The sequence below is a fragment of the Oreochromis aureus genome, linkage group 15 (genome assembly GCF_013358895.1).
Source record: "Oreochromis aureus strain Israel breed Guangdong linkage group 15, ZZ_aureus, whole genome shotgun sequence".
NCBI classification, from domain to species: Eukaryota; Metazoa; Chordata; class Actinopteri; order Cichliformes; family Cichlidae; genus Oreochromis; species Oreochromis aureus.
Genome location: NC_052956.1, coordinates 23,714,754 through 23,733,496, shown reverse-complemented (window position 1 = coordinate 23,733,496; position 18,743 = coordinate 23,714,754). Strand labels below are relative to the sequence as shown.

Below are 18,743 nucleotides of genomic sequence, written 5' to 3'. Positions count from 1 at the left end.
TAGCAGCTAATTAGCTGCAGAGAAATCTTTCATCTCCGTGAATCAGGTCAGCCTCTTCCATCCATTTTCCATTATCATATCACTTTCTGAGAGCCGGCTTTTCAGAGCAGGGAAAATGCACAGTGTCATTAAGCAAAATTAATCTGCTCTCTGAAGGAATTGTGCAGTGATCTAGAGTGAGGCTTTTATACATACTAATTAGCTGATTCCAGTCATAAAGGAAAACCATTAATACATGCAAATTGCAGAGACAGACCTTTGCAGATACCATGTTTATTTCCATATTTTAATAATAACAGCAGAAGGAAAACAAAGAGTGTATGTAAATCTCAGCCTTCGAGTGCAGGGAAGTTTCTCTGATTTGCCACAAATCCAACAAAAATATAAAAAACAAAGATGTTACAGTTGATCTTTAAACATTTTATTACCCTGCTCCAGCAATGTTCATGCAAATTATTTAAATAAATATCTAGTTTTTTTTTAAACTGTATACGGACAAACAAGTGGGGTAAAAACACTTAATGACAACTCCCAAGGCAGGAGGTGTTAAAGGTGAATAACCGACTTGGTATCATTTTTAATATAACATGCTCGGTTCATTTCCACCAACACAGAGATTATTAGCACTTCACAAAGATGTCAGCAGGGACAGTTGTTTATGTAACTAATGTGTCCTGCATGAACATGACAATTAATATTCACGAAATGAACATGTGCAGCTCTAAACTATTAAATATAATGTTTCCTCTGTTTCCAAGTAAAAAAAAACATATGGTGATATTTATGAATTCATGAAGCCATATGAACATGTGCAATGACAGAAATTCTAAAGCTGACATGCTAACTGAACGTATTAGTGTGTTCACAAAATTAGGAAAAACACATCCAATGAGAGGGAAAGACTGCATTTAACGGGGTCTATTTTTTGTGCATACTAATCAATGTTTGATGACTGAGGGTCTGTGTTTTGTGTTGTTATGGTTTTTTCTCCGGGGCAGGGAAACTTTTCATGTTTTTAAATGTTTATGGTCACCGAGAGTTGAAAATTTTTGACCTTCTGGGAAAACCCAGCTGTCCAATCACAGTGTAGGAGGAGCAAGACAAAAACTACACCGTCCAACCATTAAATGCTAAGCAACAATGGAGAAGATGTTATTGCTGCCTGTAGCAAAATTAAATCCCCAAACTACCAGAGTAATTATATGGAAGATCATGATTAAAGTGGCATTTTGTTTCCCTGTGGGTGTAACAGTTAAGCAGCAGTCAGGTGGAGTGGAGTTCATGCAACACTTTACTTTTGTGGATATCGTGTATCATAGCAACCAAAGGAGCTCAGCTGATAAAACACTCCCAACCGTTCCTGGCTGCATTTTGTTTGTGTATTTGTATGAGATGGTCAGAGTATGTGGTAATTTTTCAAAACAATCTACTGTGTTTGTGTAAGCTCTTTACCGTTAATAGCAATGATATTAGCAGCATGTGATCATGGCTTATATAAATCTAACTCATCATACTGCTCCTTTCATTCAGTACCATGGACAGAGGCCATGAACAGCAACCTGTGAAAGCCTTCACCTCCTCCTGTGCTGATAAAACTAGACTAGAAAGACATTTCAGATTAAATGTAGCAACTTCAATTCAGTTTTAATTATATCACAATATAATAATATAAATATATATAAATATAATCACAAAAACAGTCACCTCAAGGCACTTTATATTGTTAGATAAAGATTCAACAGTAATACAGAGATAACCCCAGCAATTTGATTCTGTATTTAACCTAGAGCCAATGAAGACAAACCAATATAGAGAAGAGAAATATGCTTTCTAGTCTCTGTCAGTACTCTTGCTGCAGCATTTTTCAATTAACTGAAGGCTTTTCAGGGAGTTTTTAGGAAATCCTGATAAAAAATGAATTACAGTAGTCCGAGCTACAAGTAATTAATGTATGAACTAGTTTTTCAGCGTCACTCTGAGACAGAGTGACGTTTTAGAGTTTCTCATTTTAGAGATATTATACAAATGGAAGAAAGCAGTCCTACATATGTGTTTAATATGTACATTAAAGGACATACCTTGGTCAAAAATGACTCCAAGGTTCCTCACAGTGTTACTGGAAGCCAAGGTAATGCCATCTAGATTAAGTGTCTGGTAAGACACAATGTTTCTAAGATTTTATAGGGCCAAGTACAATAACCTCAGTCTTATCTGAATTTAAAATCAGAAAATTAGAGGTCATCCACATCTTTATGTCTTTAAGACATTCCTGCAGTTTAACTAATTGGTGTGTGTTATCTGGCTTCATGTATAGATAAAGTTGTGTGTCATCTGCACAGCAGTGAAAATGTATGCTATGTCTTCTAATGATGCTGCCTAAGGGAAGCATGTATAATGTAAACAGAATTGGTCCTAGCACTGAACCCTGTGGAACACCATAATTAACCTTAGTGTGTGAAGAGGACTCTCCATTTACATGAACAAATTGGAATCAATAAGATAGATATGATACAAACCACTGCAGCGCAGTACCTGTAATACCTACAGCATGCTGTAATCGTTCTAATAGGACATTATGGTCGACAGTATCGAACGCTGCAAAGGTCTAGCAGGACAAGCAAAGAGATGAGTCCACTGTCAGAGGCGGTAAGAAGATTGTAATGTTGACTAAAGCTGTTTCTGTACTGTGATGAGCTCTGATCTTCTGCAGATAAATGGCTTCTTTAAAGAGTTTCAGTCAGGTTTCAGGTAGCTGCTTTACAACTACTCCTTCAAGAGCAGATTGGCCTATAATTAGCTAAGACCACTGGGTCAATGTGACCTTACTTTGGTTTAATAACAGAGAGACAAAGGATGGAAAAAAAGCTACCTCAGATAACACACAGTAGCAATAGCTGTTTTTCTTCACAGTCCAGGTGCAGTTGAATAGCCTTTGGAAGGTTCCTGACTGAGTGAAGTGACCCAGAGGTGTGGCAGCCACAATAAGAGCTGTTTGAATTCTCTTATTACTAAGGAAAGGTGCTTCTGTGCTTCCTTTATTACCTCCTGCAGCTGAACCATCTTTCATGACAGGAAAGGAGATAATAACATCCCATAATTCATACTGACACATCATTCCACCATTCACTGAAACCATCAACAAAACTGACAAGTCACACAGATCATGTAAATGTTAATTAACACTGTGTTTTTTATTTCACGCCATAACCTGCTGATAAGCTTTGATTTTTCAGCAACAGGCTGGTAAAGCCAGAGCTGAACTCAAAACATCACGCTTATGTAATAAAATCTGCTTTTTTGAGATGTAAGTCAAGATTATGAGCAATATGTATTGATCAAAGTGCTTTTATGGTTTGCTGTAGTTCAGGTTTTTTGTATTTCCAGCCTTTTTTCACATTAGGTTCAGAGCTGTTACTTGTTACTTTTGCTCCCTTTTTTTTAAAAAGTTCTAACTTCTGTAATTAAGTTATATTTTCACCAGTGACCTGCATGAAACAGGAACAACAACTGTAAGAATATTCAACTGAACATGATTTGTATTTGATTTGTAGGTTGTATTTCCATATCGCGTAATTCACTGGTCAGGTCCACTCTCTGAGAGGTCTTAGCTTAGTTTGAGTCCATCCACACAGGCACAGGCTCACTGGACAGCAGGCAGTTATTTTGATCTTTTATTTGTTTGTTACATTTGCAAAAACATATTTGCAAATTGAAGATAATCATATAAAAGCCCCCCCAAAAAATCTTTTGTAAGCACCTGTTATCTCTTTTCAAAACAATTGTATTGTTATTTTAATTAAAGGATTTTTCACTGTTAGCTTAGTTTTAGTATTACTAGGAAAACTCTGTTTACGTGAGTTGGCATGAATTCACGCACATATAAAATTTCAGTTTGTGCTCACTTTGTCTGTCGGACATTTGGAATGAAAGTCCTGCCAGTCGAGGTGCTGTCCATTACAAACAGCAAAGCACGAGGAGCTGAAGTACAAGGAAAACTCATTCAGATGCTCTCATTTGTCCTCATGCATCCGTGGTTCAGAGTTCAGCAAGCCGAGGGCCTCTTGTAGAACAATGTGTAGCTTTTCCCTTCGTTTTCAAGGCCGTTTGTAAAACCTGAGCAGACTGAGCTATTGTCTGTAGACTGGAAAACATTGGTTTGAAAAAGAGAGATTATTTGTATTGTATCTTTGGACAATAACATCTGTTGTGCTCACAATCAGAAAAACATACAAGAGCTCCTAAATGGAGAAAAATGCATGTAAATTCGTTTTTTGTTTTCAGAAAGCTGTTACTGCAGTTTTTTGTTTGGATCTGAGTCCTCTCATGCATCACGTTTCATGTCTGTTATTAATGAAATGACAGCGGCTGATTTTTCACCAATTTCAGAGTGGAAGGTAACAACTGTGCTCCCCAAACTTTGTAGGTAAAATTTTGTTGAGTGTGAATACAGCAGCTAGTGTGTGTTTTATGGATAGTTTCTTGCCTTTTAACAGTGAGGTCTGTCATGTCGTGAAGAGCAGCTTTTACCATTTAAACCATCGCTGAGACAGTTTAAGAGTGTAGAAAAAGTTTTCTGTGTTTTTATAACCTCTCAGCTGTTTGTCCCTGTTTGTTGTTAAAGCCCTCCGTAGATCTGCTCCACAATATGTTAACATCATATTCTCCCTCCACATCCAACCTCTTGCATAAAAATTGAAGGTGATCGGGCTTCTTCTGTTATTGTTATTACCATCTAAGTGAAGTCCACTTCATGCCCAACCTAGTTCAGGGTATTTGTCAAGTCCACTGTCAACATTTCAACAATGATTTTTGTTTTATTCTTTTATTTTTCTCTAATTCTGTTTTTGTGTTTATTTATTTTGTTATTTTTATATTATAAGTTTATTATATTTCTCTTTTATGTGATTTTCATGATTTGGTCATCATCATGTTTTGTGTTTCTCTTGCAGTCATTTGCACTGCCTTCTCTGTTGGTCCTTTTTGCACTTTGGGTCGATTCACACAGTTTTCAATAAAAATACTGACCAATATTTTGGTGCTTTTACTGCATCATGTGAGTATTTGTGAAGTTGGTTATTTCCTCCTGTGTGCTACATGTGATAAAAAACATCCCGACCTGACTGTCCTGAAGCCGTCCAAAGTTCACGTAGGAAAACGACCAAGTACTCATATTTATGCAGGTGTATCATGCGGCTTAGTAACTTTAACCAGTAACTTTAACCATTAACCACCTCACATAAACAATGAATGTTTATGTATGTTTTTAAGAGGAATTCTCTTTTCTGCCAAACCTGACATAGGAGTTTGTGAGTGAACTCTCACTATGAAACCTTTCCTTCTTTGCGTCTTCTCAGATAATGCCATCATCTACGGAAACAACATCGACGTCTACACCACTGTAGAGACTCTGCTGAAACTCGGCATTCGTGGATCTCGTATCCATCTTGTCCTCTTCCCTCCTGAGCCAGGCGTCTCCAGCTTCTTGGACTCATCTGTAGAAAAAGCCGTGGCGATGGCCATGGAGAACGCCATGGTCCAGATCCACCGTAACTGTGTGCTGGCCCAGTTTAACAATGGCAAACAACCCGACCCTCTCACATCGGCATCGTTCACCACTGATGCAGAGCCTCTCCATCTGCAGTGTGGAGTAAGTCAGAATTTCTGATGCTTTCAAAATCCACCGGATGCTTTCAGTGCTCATCCAGACGGGTTATTAATTCTTACAAAAAGAAATGATATCCAAACAATGGTGGGTTACTGGCCAAGGTGCCTGGTAGAGCTGGAAAAGCTTGAGCGGCTGAATTCTCCAGATTGTGGCTCTTGGTTGGATGTTAATTTCCCTCCTGGAAGCAAACTGTGTTTGTCAAGCACAAAATGATGTTGGTGTGTTTCCCATTTCCATCACTTCCATTGTCTCAGAAAGAAGATGATTCTGCTTCTGGGTTTGTGTTGAATTTTCTTGTTAAAATTCAGCTGTGTGCAAGGTCCTGTTGTCATTAGTCTGTGTGTATTTCACATACTGTGGAACACTGAGACAGACATACAAGTATTTAGGAAAATAATGAATGCAAAACCCCAAAGTGCCTATAAGTTTAATAACTGAAAATTTTATTCCACCTCCAGAGTTTTGTTTTTTCAAAGAACATATTATGGGTTTGTTTTTTTGGCATCATCGCAGCTTCATCACTCAGGCCTCTTGACTCTGAGCAGCTTGTGGACTTCAGGATGAATCATCATCTGTGTCAGTATTTAGCTTCCTGAAAGCATCACCACTCGAGAGTCATCTTATATTTATCATCTTAATTTGGGACGTTTAATTTCAAGCAGAGACTGAATATGTAAAAAAATGGATGTGTATGTTTTGTGTTTGCAAAGTGAAGCTGTGGCTTTAAACCTGCATTCTTTGTAATGGCCAGCAGGGGTCGACTCCTCTGTTCTTACAAAGACTTGCCCCCAGTTTTTTCCCTGTCTGTAGCTCATATTTATCACATATACATATACATAAAAGAAGAAAGGTAAAAACATCAGGTAGACGTTGGATCGTGTAAAGTGTGAATCCAATAAAGATTCCACCTCGAGACACGATGGCTCTTTTTGTCCTTTCAGGTGTTCATCAACCTCTCCAATAAAGGAGTCGACTACAATGCCTTCAACAGCTTCAACAAGTCCTTCCTGGTATTTGATGGCAGGCTCGTCATAAACTCCACCTTCAGAACTGCCGATTCATCCATTTGGGCTGCTGGGCCTCTCACCAAATTCTCCCGCCGTTACTACATAGATGAATGGACACATGCCAACTTTAACTCCAAGGAAGTTGGCCAGGACCTGGCAGCCATGATGTTGCCCCTGTTTGATCCAACCGTGGAGCCTGCCGAGGCGCCTCCACCTGAAACAGATCGTCTGGTACTGCTGTACAAGCAGGCCAAAATTCAAGGTCTGATTAGAACCGAGGTTTAGTTTTGATTGATGGATAATTTTATTGTAATATGCTCAGTATTTCTGAAGACTGGTTTCAGAAAGCAGTAGCTTTAGCTTTAGCTTAAGGGAATCGCCTTAAAGGCAAAATAATTTTGGAGGATTATTTTGACCCATGAAACATGCAAAGGTGAGTAAAAGTAAAAATATGGGGCTGAAAATAATCAGAATGGGTCAAATTAGTCTTGAATTGAAAAGAGTTAACGACAGCAAAAGATTTATTTCCATCTGCAGTAATAATAATAACAATAATAATAATAATGTATACTTTATTGACCCCCGTGGGGAAATTACTCTCTCTGAATTTGACCCATCCACCCAGTGAAGCAGTGGGCAGCCATTAAGCAAGCGCACCGGGGAGCAGTGTGTAGGGACGGTACCTAGCTCAAGGGTACCTCAGGGTAACCGTTCTGTGGATTCAAACCCCCGATCTTCCGATCATGGGGCGACCACTCCACCTACTGACCTAGCCCTGCCCCCTCAAAAGTTTAGTATCTTGCCCAAGGATATTTGGAAGCCAGGAATCGAACCACCAACCTTCCGATCAGTAGATGACCTGCTCTACCTGCCTGAGCTACAGCCATCTTGAAACATCTCTGGGCTCTTCCACAATTAGTGCCATCCATCCTCTTCCACTTATTCAATATATGCATATATATATATACTTTTCAAAGACTTTCATCAGTAACACGTCCCTTGACAATGTGACGTTAAAATTCTCACTTTTGTGGTTTTGTTTATTGGTTCCCAACAGGAGCCAGCTCCGCCGGTCTGACCCTGTTTATTTATTATGGAAATGAATCTTCTTGGGAAACTACAACTGAACTGGTTCCTCAGTGGGCCCAGAAGAGCTGACCCATCTTAAAATTCCTTCACATTCATGGGCAGATCTCAGCTTTGCATATACTTTCAGGGTTTGTCGCTTCAGCTCGACGTTCTCCTCGCTGTCCTTCCTCCTGTCCACGCCTGTTGTCGCCTGCTTTTATCTGAGAGAATTCGTACCGCCAGAATGTTTTTCATTATGTGTTTGTGAAACATTTTCCAATCTTTCACCCACCCACCCAGCGCCGATGTTATTGTGGTGGACACTCGAATTATAGCTGGCGTAACAATGCCGCATTGTGCCGCGGCGCATTCACCGAGCGACCAAGGCCACTCGGCGGGTTACATAAACACGACAGCCTCTCTGCTTCACCCTCCTCAGAGAGATGAAACACACGTGAACTTTTCAAAGGGATCTCAGCGTTCAGGGAGAGCACAGACGCCATATCAGTGCCTGTTATCTGAGTTCATTGTCTCAGTTGTGTTTTCCTCAGTGGGTGGATGCTAACAGTGAAATGCCTGTTATGATGTTTTTGCTGCTGTCCAATTTTCGAAGCCACAGAATTTTTCAGCACTGAAACTAATCTTACTGGGATATCTCCCGCTGATAAGACCACAGGCTTTTCACTGCAGTGTTTTCTAAGTGTTGCCTTGATAGATTATAAATAATATTTATCCTGCAAACAATTTTCTGATTAAATGTTCGTATTATAAAATGTGCATCAGAAGTTCTCTGAGGTAAAGCTGAGGTATTGGGAGTACTTTATACTGTTATTACAGCTTGGTAATACTCATGGAATAATGGCGTAATAAATCAATATCTGGACATATCTTAACGTTCATCATGGGTTTTGCTCTCTCCTCAGGTGGTAAGCTTCCTGGAGGATATCACTACCTGCATGTGACCAAACCATCTCCCACAGACCTGACAGGCCCTCATGTTAAACAGGTAAGCACTCACTGCCCAGGAGTTCAATCTCTGGGTGTTTCATGTCAAACATTAAACCTGGGAATGATTATATTTATTAAGAAATTTAATTCCTGATTAACACAACATGTTCCGAAGCTTTTTTCAACTTAAAACTGAAAAGCAAAATGAAAGAAGAAAGCAACAGGTTTCTTCCTGATAAAAGGGAGTTTTTCCTTCCCAGTGTCACCAAGTACTTTCTCATAGGGAGTCATCTGATTGTTGGGGATTTCTCTGAATTATTTTAGTCTTTATCATCCAATACAAAGCACCGTGGGGCGACCATTTTTGTAATTTGGTGGTATATAAATAAAATTGAATTGAATTCTGTTATTGAATACAACACACTTTTTTCTTTTTCATTGGTTAAAAATTAATGTGGCTGTTAATCGGCTTTTGTTTTTCACGATATTAATGAGCTTCCAGTGTTTTTAGCTGATATTATTTTGAATTGACTATCCAAGGATTTTGATTTGCTTTTGAAGATTTGCATTATAACTTGGAACCAGAGATCAGTGCTCGTGTTCCTCCATCCAAAGTTACAGGACAGAGCGATTGTGACGGGACAGCCGGAGAGAGGCGACTACTTCTGCTTGCATCTTGACTGCTATGAGCTTGTGGAGACGCTCACCTGCTTGTCCCTGAAGCCTCTCCCTGTCTCCAATTACCTGAGTCTCTACATGAAACATCAGCAGCTGCTGGGCCAGCTGCTGAGCCGCTACCAGCAGGGCCTGATCCCTGATCTGTACAGGTGGGACAAACACTGACAGATACTGTTTTACTGAACATCTGCCCATAATATTTGTATACACGCTAGCCTGAAATATATGATGAATAAGTAAAAGCATAGCAGGTCAGTTTTCATTGAATTTATATAAAAACAAACCCCCAAATCATTTTTCACCAGGATTCGTGCACCTCCCCCAAAAATCTACACCTATGTATACACACACACACACACCTGCTGATTAGTGCAAAGTAACATACAAATAAAATTCCAGATTTTCCTAAACTAAATCACAACCTCCCTGGGTTGTCTGTGCAATACAGGAAGTCATATTATGTCATTTTAAGATTCTGTTAAAATGGCTAAAAAGGCCCCAACAGAACCAACACCTTTCAGAGGTCCAGTTCACTGACTCCAGACAGCTGAGGCGAGGCCGAGCCAGCACCGCCTGTCTATAGATACAGTTTTACATCAGGCAGTAAACGCGTATAATTTCTACTGGAAACCTTGACTGACTTGTGTTTGGAGCCAGGCTCTCGTGGTCATTAGAGGAACTGCAGTTTACTGTATTTTCATTTTCATCCCTCAGGGTTGAAGCATGTTTAACCTTTCACAACTTTCTTTTCCTGCTTACATGTGAAACTTTGTTAGTTTGAAGTTCTTTTTGCAGCTTTAGTAATACTGTGGTCACAGCAAGGCTGCTGGGATTATCTACATGACTGCAGGTGGAGGTCAAACTTAAAGCGAGAGCTCTTCGAGTATTTGTTGTTATCTTTCAGTAAAGAAGAAATATTTCCTCCTCCAAACAAACACCACTATCTTCGAAGGTCGTTTACATTCTGCTGCCAATCTCTTTTAGCGAACCACGGTTGTTCTTTAACTCTCATTCTTATACTTTTTAAGTATAGTGCCCAAACATATTCGAGGGAGCATAATCAGTTGCTCGCTATGCACTATAAAAGAACAAATCCTCATGAGGACAAAAATAAAAATCCGATCTTTTCTCCAGTGTTTTTGCTCGAGTCTTTGTCAGGACTGATGCAGCAGCAGGCGAACAAACGGCAAAACATCGCACGCTCTGATTAGACTGGCAGAAATGAGCAGTTTGGTGAAGAGCCCGATGTCTGGTTTTAGTTTGTCGCCGACGGAATAACAAAGCAGCTTCGGCAGATTGGTGTTTCCTACATGGTTATTGTGTTTTATACAGCATTTCTGTTATTTTGTCCAGCCCTCTGCAGGAGTATAATTTCAGGTATGCATGTAAGTGACTGCAGAAGAACTCACGCTGCTGTTTTTCACTTTTTGATGTGTGATTTTTGGCGCTGAAACGAGGCAGACGGCAGGTGGGCAGCTGTGTAAAAACAGATGTTTTCATGTTTTCATGACTGAGTTCTGCACAGAAACAAGCCGCTTTGACGTCATGTAACCGCTGACCGATCACTTCAACACACGAGGAAGATTCGGGCCTCCGCTGCCTTTGTCCTCTCACTTTGTGTGTGTGTGTGTGTGTGTTTGTTGGCATGACTTTCCAGTGAGTAGGTATTTGTCAAACAGTGGGTGACCTGCTTCTGAGGTTTCAACACAAATGACCCCCAGACATGGACGTCTATTGTCCCCCACCACCACCACCTCCTAATCTGTTTATGCAGCTCCCCAATCTGTCTTTGTGGTCGATCCAGGACGAGACAAAGCTGGAGCCTCGCAACCACAGAGGCCGATTCCCCAGTCATCTGACTCGTAAAGTCATTGTGGAGGCTGACGGAGCATCAGGAGCCGTTAAGATAATTGATTGACCGTGTGGCGGCTGAGGCTTATTAAGCCGACACACTTAGGGAAGCTTCTGGAAGTGTGCGTGTGTGTGTTTATTTCAAAGCTTCACTGAGCTTTTATGTAAACAGTCGGTTCACACAAAGAAAGTTTCCAGTGGTGGAAATTAACCACATTATTACATTATGTAGACGCAGGGCGATGCAATCAGATTCTGATTTAAGCTTCTGACATAATCTAGATTTGAAACGTTTTCTCTCCAGTTTCTTCACACAGAGCAGCTGTTTGGCCGTTTTCCACGACAGATTCTCCGATTTTGAGCAGGAGCTTCAGCAGACCCTCAAACTCAAGGTTGGTGCTCCACTTCTCATCTCCTACATCACACTTACGCCCCTCTGAGGGTTAAACTGTATTGGTTCAGATGCACGGTTAAAGCTTTCTACGTGGCCTTTGTGAAGATGAGGAATTTTGAGACTGAGGCAGGAACTTCCACATGGAGGACAGATCCCGCTGCCCTGCTGGCTGAAATCAGATTGTTATTACTGTCCATGTGAAACAGTCGTTCATGTTTTCCTGCAAATTTCCAGACTGAAGCGTGTTTTAAACTTCTTAAAGTTCTCTGTGGTAACATCAGGGAGGTTTTCTCTGTTGAGACGTTCACCCTGGGACCAGTGTAAAATCATTAAGATCTGCTCTTCAGTCACTCCTGATCATCCAGCGGTCAGAGTGAGCTTGTGCCTTTGCTGTTGTTACACTGAAACCCTGGAAAGACATCCCAGATGTCCTCAGACAGATTGTAGCGTCTTTTTTAGGAACCTGTTTATTTTATTTTAGTGTAAAATACTTTGATTTTAAATGTGCTATAGAAATAAAACTTAGTGAATGAAGCACTAAGTACTCGGTTGGATGGAGTCAGTTACATGTCTCTTCAGATCAGTTCTCCACAGCGATCACACCTTCAGCGCGAGCTGAGAGTTCTCCGGCACACTTTGAGTCGGACACCGATCAGAACCTGCTGGTCTGTGGAAAAAAAGAAGCTCTCTCAGTGCAGTGCTGAGATTTTACCCTCCACCTGTGTGTCTCTGCAGGACCTCCGCCCTCCGGACCAATTGAAAGACGAGGAGAGTCGAGCGGCTCTGAGGAGCAGTGCTGTGAAGTATCTGAGTTACAACCGAAACCTGCTACCCATGTTCGCCTGCCCGGGCCAGCTCTGACCTCACACCTGTTAAAATACTAAAACAAATCAGACTCTGTTTGAGACGTGGTAACTGGTTTATATTGTGTGTGTGTCACTGGATACCTCCAATCATTTGAGCTGGCTCAGGAATGCTGTGGAGACACTGTGTCTGCTATGTGTAAATATATTATTATATCAGATCTTTAGAGTCCTGGAGGAGTTTTAAAATCAGCAGCTCAGCACAAAAACACAGTCAGGAGTCACATGACATTTTTTAGTCCTGTTATGTTCAGAGAAAGCAGACAGACAGCCAGCGTCTCCAAACTGGATTACTCACACCAAAACACTGATTAACACTACTGATTTGTTTTCCATCAAATTGTTAAAAAATATGTGTTTTCTTAGATTGCTTTGATTAATCAATATAATCCAAAATGTTTCCATCAAATACATTTTATTTTAATTGTTTTCAGAGAGAGCGGGGGAGAGAGCGGTGTAATCTAGTAAAACTTTCTTTGTGTAAGAGTTCTGGCAAACTTTTAATGTTATTACCATTAAATTAATGCTTGCATTTATTTTTCTTGCATGGACATCTGATCATTTCCTTTTTAATCCTTAAGATCTCTCATTAATCAGAGTGTGAGCGGTGTTTTACACAAGATGAGAACGAGAGTCTGGCATACTTTTACATTCCTGTTTTGTTTTGTTTTTTCTTCTATACAATGTGCCAACTGTAAGTGTGACTCTGCAGGAGTGTGACCAATCACAGGCCCCTATAGAGGCTGCACATGAAAGTGGATGTGTGGCTTTTTGGATGGAGGAGGAGGGAAAAGGAGGAGGGCGTCACTCTACAGCTGTATGCTAATGAGGCTGAGCTGAAGCCTGTCGGGAAAATAACACACACACACTCACACACACGCACGCTCACTAACGCACACACAGAACATATGCTTGAACCCGCAAGCTGAGAAAACAGCACGCTGCTTGTGTGGAAATATGAAGTCAGATTGTAGGACATGAAACGCTGAGTGACTTTAAGTGTCAGCTTCACTGCGTGGATATCACAATGCGCTGTCCGTGGTAATAAACACGCACCGTACACTCGGTTTTCACGAAGCTCAATGAGTTTTTTGCAGTGTTTGTATAGATGTTAGTTCATTTTGTGCGCTGACCTGTTACTGCTAAACAATTCTCCACCTGCACTCCCTGTTATCATGAAATGAGCATTATGGGTGAAATAACCTATAAATAAAATTTAACTATAATTTTTTTTAAAACAGCTCACACTGGAGAAAGAATCTCACTTTTAAAAGATTTGTGCTTTTTTGTCAGAAAATCGAGTTCTCTTAAAACATTTGGAGCCATGTGCCTGTTTCTACCCGAGGAACATTTAAAAATTAAAAACGATAACATCTGATTTGAGAAAGTTCTCGAAACACGTGGATTTTAAAGGGACACGCATTGAAACTGGTTATTTTTGAATGTTGTTTTAGGAAAATGTGGGTTTAAACATTCGTAAAAGACAGACTGGCGGATAAGATGTAGATTTTTTCATAAAAAAGACCAGAACACAAGAAACGACCCGTGTCCGCGTGTTTATTGATGCTCTCAGTTTGGACACGCCAACAGTCAAAATTTGAAATGGGTTAGTGAAAAAAAATCTGATACTTTCCGGAGATCTCTCACTCACATCTCCATTTTACGCCTGAATCTTGCACCTGTCAAACATGTCCTCGAGCCCTGCACCGACAGACTTCCCATCATCCCTCACGGTGCAGGACAGACTCACATCCGACTGACCGGGTCAGACTGGACCTGCGGGGTTTGATGTGGTTTAACGGCAAGATAATCTCGCTTTGCCCCATTTGGAGACAGAAAAAGCGCGCTGATTACGCGCAGCACGCGCCGACAGTATCTAGGGTCCAGATTGCTTTTTTTGTGCGGGGGGGTAGACCCCCACTTCTTCTCCATCTTCCATTTTTTTTAACTGTGCAATTTCCTTTTCAATCAGGACGGGTCTACAGCTTGCACAAGCGCGACCATTGTGATGCAAAGCAGGACACCCTCCGCTCGCCATTAATTATGTATGCGTAAAATGACGGATTCATATGTCCGGAGTTAACTGTCACGCCAGCGCACATGCTGCAGGGCCACGGTGGTTTCAAATCTGTCCCTCTTATTGTGGATGTTTAGTTATTTGTCCGCTGAGGTCGAATTTCAGCTCGCTTTCGTGTGCGTAAAAGCCGGACTGCAGATCTGATCTCAGGGAAGTTTGTTTCCCCGGAAAGTCTTTGAGTGTCTTAAACATTCTGAAGGTTTTGAATGGAAGCGGTTAAAGTCTGGAGCTGCTTTCACTGACATTTGCTTGAAATGATGTTGAGCATTCGTACTTTATTTCCCTATTATTCGCATTTTATCCCCTTGAAGTTTCTTCTTCTACCTTCCATTTTTCTGTATTGTTATTTTGGGCCGTTATGTGGACGGATATGCCCCCTTTGTGGCCAAACCAGAGCCCCCACCACCCCCAGAAAGAGACACATAAAGCCGAGGCACGTGTAGATTTCTATACAAACTCATCAGACCGTAAAAGCAGGAGACTCCTGGCGTGTGCCCGGGTCGAGACGAGGAGGAGGGAGAGTGAGTGTGTGTGTGTGTGGTGGGGGAAATACAATAAAACCCTCAGGTACATCTGCTTTGCAATCTGCAAATCCGCCCTCCTCCTCCTAGCTTCCATCAGCCTCTCCATCCTCCCACACCCACTCCCCAAATCCACAGGGGACCTCGGCTCCTTCTGATTGGTCGGGGATGAGGCAACGAGGGGGGGACGGGAACAATGTCATCATGTCGCCTTAAAAAGAGTGCAGCTATGTTGTGGTGAAAGCACCTCGGGAGGAGAACACGGGATCAATAGCAGGAGGAAACAAACAAACAGAGAGAAAAAAGACGCATCAGATGGTTTGATTTTGTGCGCGAGCGGCTGAAAGTGCTTTTCTTCTTCCCGCAGCGCCCAAAGTGCCTTCAGCTCCCCGCAAACATGCCCAGAGGATTCCTGGTAAAAAGGAACAAGAAAACCAACCCGGTGTCCTACCGGGTCCGCTCTGAGGACGAAGAAACGGAGCAAACAGCGGCAGATGCTCCGCCGCTGCTGCCGCCCTCCTCCTCCTCCTCTTCAGCGCCTCTTGTCTCCATCCCGGTGCGCGCGCGGACGCCTACGCCCACCTGCGGGGCGGCGGCCACGGCTCCGGAGCCGGATGCTAAGCCCGTGCAGTTTGGGAACCCGGAGGCGGTGTATCAGGCCCTGTACAGCCCCACCCGCCCCGTCAGCCACGAGCACGACCGCTCCTACTCCGAGGCCCGCTTCAGCCTCGGCTCGCCGGTTTCCGCGGAGTCTTTCCCCACACCGGCAGCCATCACCGCCCTGGATCACCTCTTCGCCCCGGTGGACCTGAAGATCGGCTCCAGCAACAGCAGCCGCCCCGAGAGCAGCTCGTCATCCGCCGGGACGCTCCCCGCCGCTGCAACCGGCGGCTCCAAGCGCTGCGCCAACGACGCCGAGCGCAAAGGCAAGCCGCCGTCCAAGAAAACCAAAGCCATCCGCAAACTGCACTTTGAGGATGATGTCACTACGTCTCCGGTTCTCGGGCTGAAGATTAAAGAGGCACCGGTGGACCAGAAACCTCCCCGAGCGCCACCGGCCGGAGGAGACCACGTCCCGCTGGGGGAGTTTGTGTGCCAGCTGTGCCGGGAGGCGTACGCAGACCCGTTCGCTTTGGCGCAGCACAAATGCTCCAGGATAGTCCGGGTTGAGTATCGGTGTCCCGAGTGTGACAAGGTGTTCAGCTGCCCGGCCAACCTCGCCTCCCATCGGCGCTGGCACAAACCGAAGCCACAAAATACGCCGAGCGACAAGGTGTCCGCGTCGAAGACGGCCTCGGATGAAGCAAAGGATTCTAGTGACAGGGACACACCCAGCCCCGAGCCGTCCGAGTCTGGTTCAGAGGACGGACTGTACGACTGCAGTCAGTGCGGGAAGAGGTTTAAGCGCCAAGCCTACCTGCGGAAACACCTGGCGTCGCAGCACGGGTCCCCAAAAGCGGCGGAGGAAGAGGACACGGCGGCCTGCGAGCAGAGCGCGGCGCCGCTCAACCTGAGCGCCTCCTGCTGCCACCTGTGCCCCGTGTGTGGGGAGAACTTCACCAGCAGAGGCAGCCAGGAGCGGCACATCCGCCTGCTGCATTCCTCACAGGTGTACTCGTGCAAATACTGCCCCGCAGTCTTCTACAGCTCCCCGGGACTCACGAGGCACATCAACAAATGCCACCCGTCCGAGAACCGGCAGGTGATCCTGCTGCAGATGCCGCTCCGCCCCGCCTGCTGATCCCGGACTGTGGACTGGCACACACCGGGAATCAAGAGTCCACCCGCGTGTTTCTTTTTGTTTTTAGGAGGATTTCAGAGTTCCACTGAAAAACTAAAACAAAAAAAAAAAAACAACATCTGTACACTAAAGCACACTTCCTTAAACTGAGTAACAGATGTAAAGAGGTTTGTGAGAAGTTGTAACTCTGGGAGTAATTCTGTTTCACTGTAGCTACAGATCTCTAAAGGACAAAACCACACCGAAGTCCAATCTTCCTCAAAGACACGAGAAAAATTTGCTTATTTGTGTCTTTTCAAGTAAAAATTATCTTCAAATAATTCACATTTTCTGTGGAAAACAGAGAGCCAAGCATGCCCTCACATATCCACTCACACGCAGCTTGCAAGGTTTCAGTGCCTTGCTCGAGGACACTTCAGCAACATCTGGGTGTGTGTGTGTTTGACTCCTCCTGGCCTATAACCCACACCCACGAAAACCCCAACATCACTTAAAATGATCCTCAAAGCTCTTTTTAAAATAAAAAAAACGTTAGACTGTTAATTTATTTTTCTAGCATCTCTGCACAAGTGCTATTAGCTCCTAGACCTAAGAGAGGGGATGACCTGTAGGATAAAAAGCAGACTTCGCAGGCCTGAACAGACCTTATCTCATCACTCTGATTAGCTTTAACATAGCTCGTGGATCTGTGGATCAGTAGCTGTCGCCTGAAAACAAAAGAGAGTAAAACTAGTGTAGCCGGTAATGCCTTTGGATTAGAGACTCCTGCTGTAAAACTGCCTTAAACTGACCTGATTGTTTTTATTTATCACTGGCTGAGCATATGATGATAATTATTTTCTACAAAGCCTTCTGTATTACCAGTATACAGTATATCTAATCTTTTTTTCTATTTATTTATGTATTTATTAAATTATTTGTGTAAGTTACTGCTCTGTGTGGTCGAACCTGTGATCTGTCGCTGTGTTTTTTCATCATGTAGCCAAATCCTTTTTATTTCCTTTAACTTATGTGAGGGCGGCATGTTCATGTGGCATTATAGCAATCAGTGAGCCGCTCCTGAAGACAAACCGAATGCAATCATGTTTTAATTTATTATTATGATAATGATTATTTATTTTGGTTTTGTTGTAACCCTTAGCTGTTATACTGCTTTGGATGTTTCTGCAGTATTTTGCTAAATGTCCAAAAAAATAAAAAATAAAGACCAAACTGAGAAACAGCTTCCTTTGCCTTCTTGTGTGTTTTCTGCAGGTAACAGCGATTTACACCTCAAATTGTGGCTTTTTGAAGAAAATGAAACCAAAATCCCTCCAGCTTATCTCCTTAAATGATGGTTCAAGTCTCCTCTTCAGTTACATGCCAAATAATTGAATTCAAAAGGTTTAAACAAGCACATTTAATCTTTTCAAGTCCTTTAAACACCTCAAAGAAAAAAGGGTTTAACATGTTTTTTTCGTGGAAAAATGAAAAGTTTCCATTAAAGTAAATTCAAATCTTTACATTTTAGAGACCAGGATCAGTGGTTTTCAAAGAAAACAGAACATTTTCATGTTTCCAGCAGGCTTACCCATCTCTTCTTTTACTAAAGACACAATTTAAGATGATTTTTCTAAACACGTAAATCAGAAAAAATATTTTAAAAACAGTTGTACAATAACAACATCACTGCTATCACGTCACCTGTGACCTCTTTAGGTTTTGGTTGTCGTTTTTAAGAAACTGGAAGATCAGAGCTTTCAAATGACTCTTTTGTGCATTTTGGTCTTAAAGGTCTTCTGTCCAAGATGACTGAAAAGACTCTATGTTGACCTTAATTTAACTGATAACTTCATGGATGTTAAGTGGCTATTTTACAGGTATTATGATTTCACTTGTGCTGTGTTTAGTTCAGCTAGCAAGGGGGCACAACGAGGGACGACTTACACAG

General features: G+C 42.4%; 2 protein-coding genes across 3 annotated transcripts in view; both read left to right on the top strand.

Annotated features, from left to right (window-relative positions):
- Positions 1-13,010, top strand: part of cfap61 (cilia and flagella associated protein 61) — a 40,574-nt gene extending 27,564 nt beyond the window's left edge. For both annotated transcript variants that reach the window (XM_039598969.1, XM_031751608.2), the window contains exons 19-24: positions 5,355-5,647; positions 6,607-6,934; positions 8,664-8,746; positions 9,304-9,515; positions 11,522-11,609; positions 12,347-13,010. In XM_039598969.1, the coding sequence (XP_039454903.1) occupies positions 5,355-5,647; positions 6,607-6,934; positions 8,664-8,746; positions 9,304-9,515; positions 11,522-11,609; positions 12,347-12,472 (1,130 nt within the window). In that variant the 3' untranslated portion in view covers positions 12,473-13,010. The remainder of the gene's footprint in view (positions 1-5,354; positions 5,648-6,606; positions 6,935-8,663; positions 8,747-9,303; positions 9,516-11,521; positions 11,610-12,346) is intronic.
- A 2,241-nt stretch (positions 13,011-15,251) lies between these two features.
- insm1a (insulinoma-associated 1a) lies at positions 15,252-17,977 on the top strand. The gene has a single exon (XM_031751600.2). The coding sequence runs from the start codon at positions 15,470-15,472 to the stop codon at positions 16,811-16,813; it is 1,344 nt and encodes a 447-aa protein (XP_031607460.1). The 5' UTR covers positions 15,252-15,469; the 3' UTR covers positions 16,814-17,977.
- Positions 17,978-18,743: the final 766 nt, after the last annotated feature.

Excerpts from the sequence above, each read along its gene's own strand:
- insm1a (XM_031751600.2), top strand. The coding sequence starts at position 15,470 with ATGCCCAGAGGATTCCTGGTAAAAAGGAACAAGAAAACCAACCCGGTG.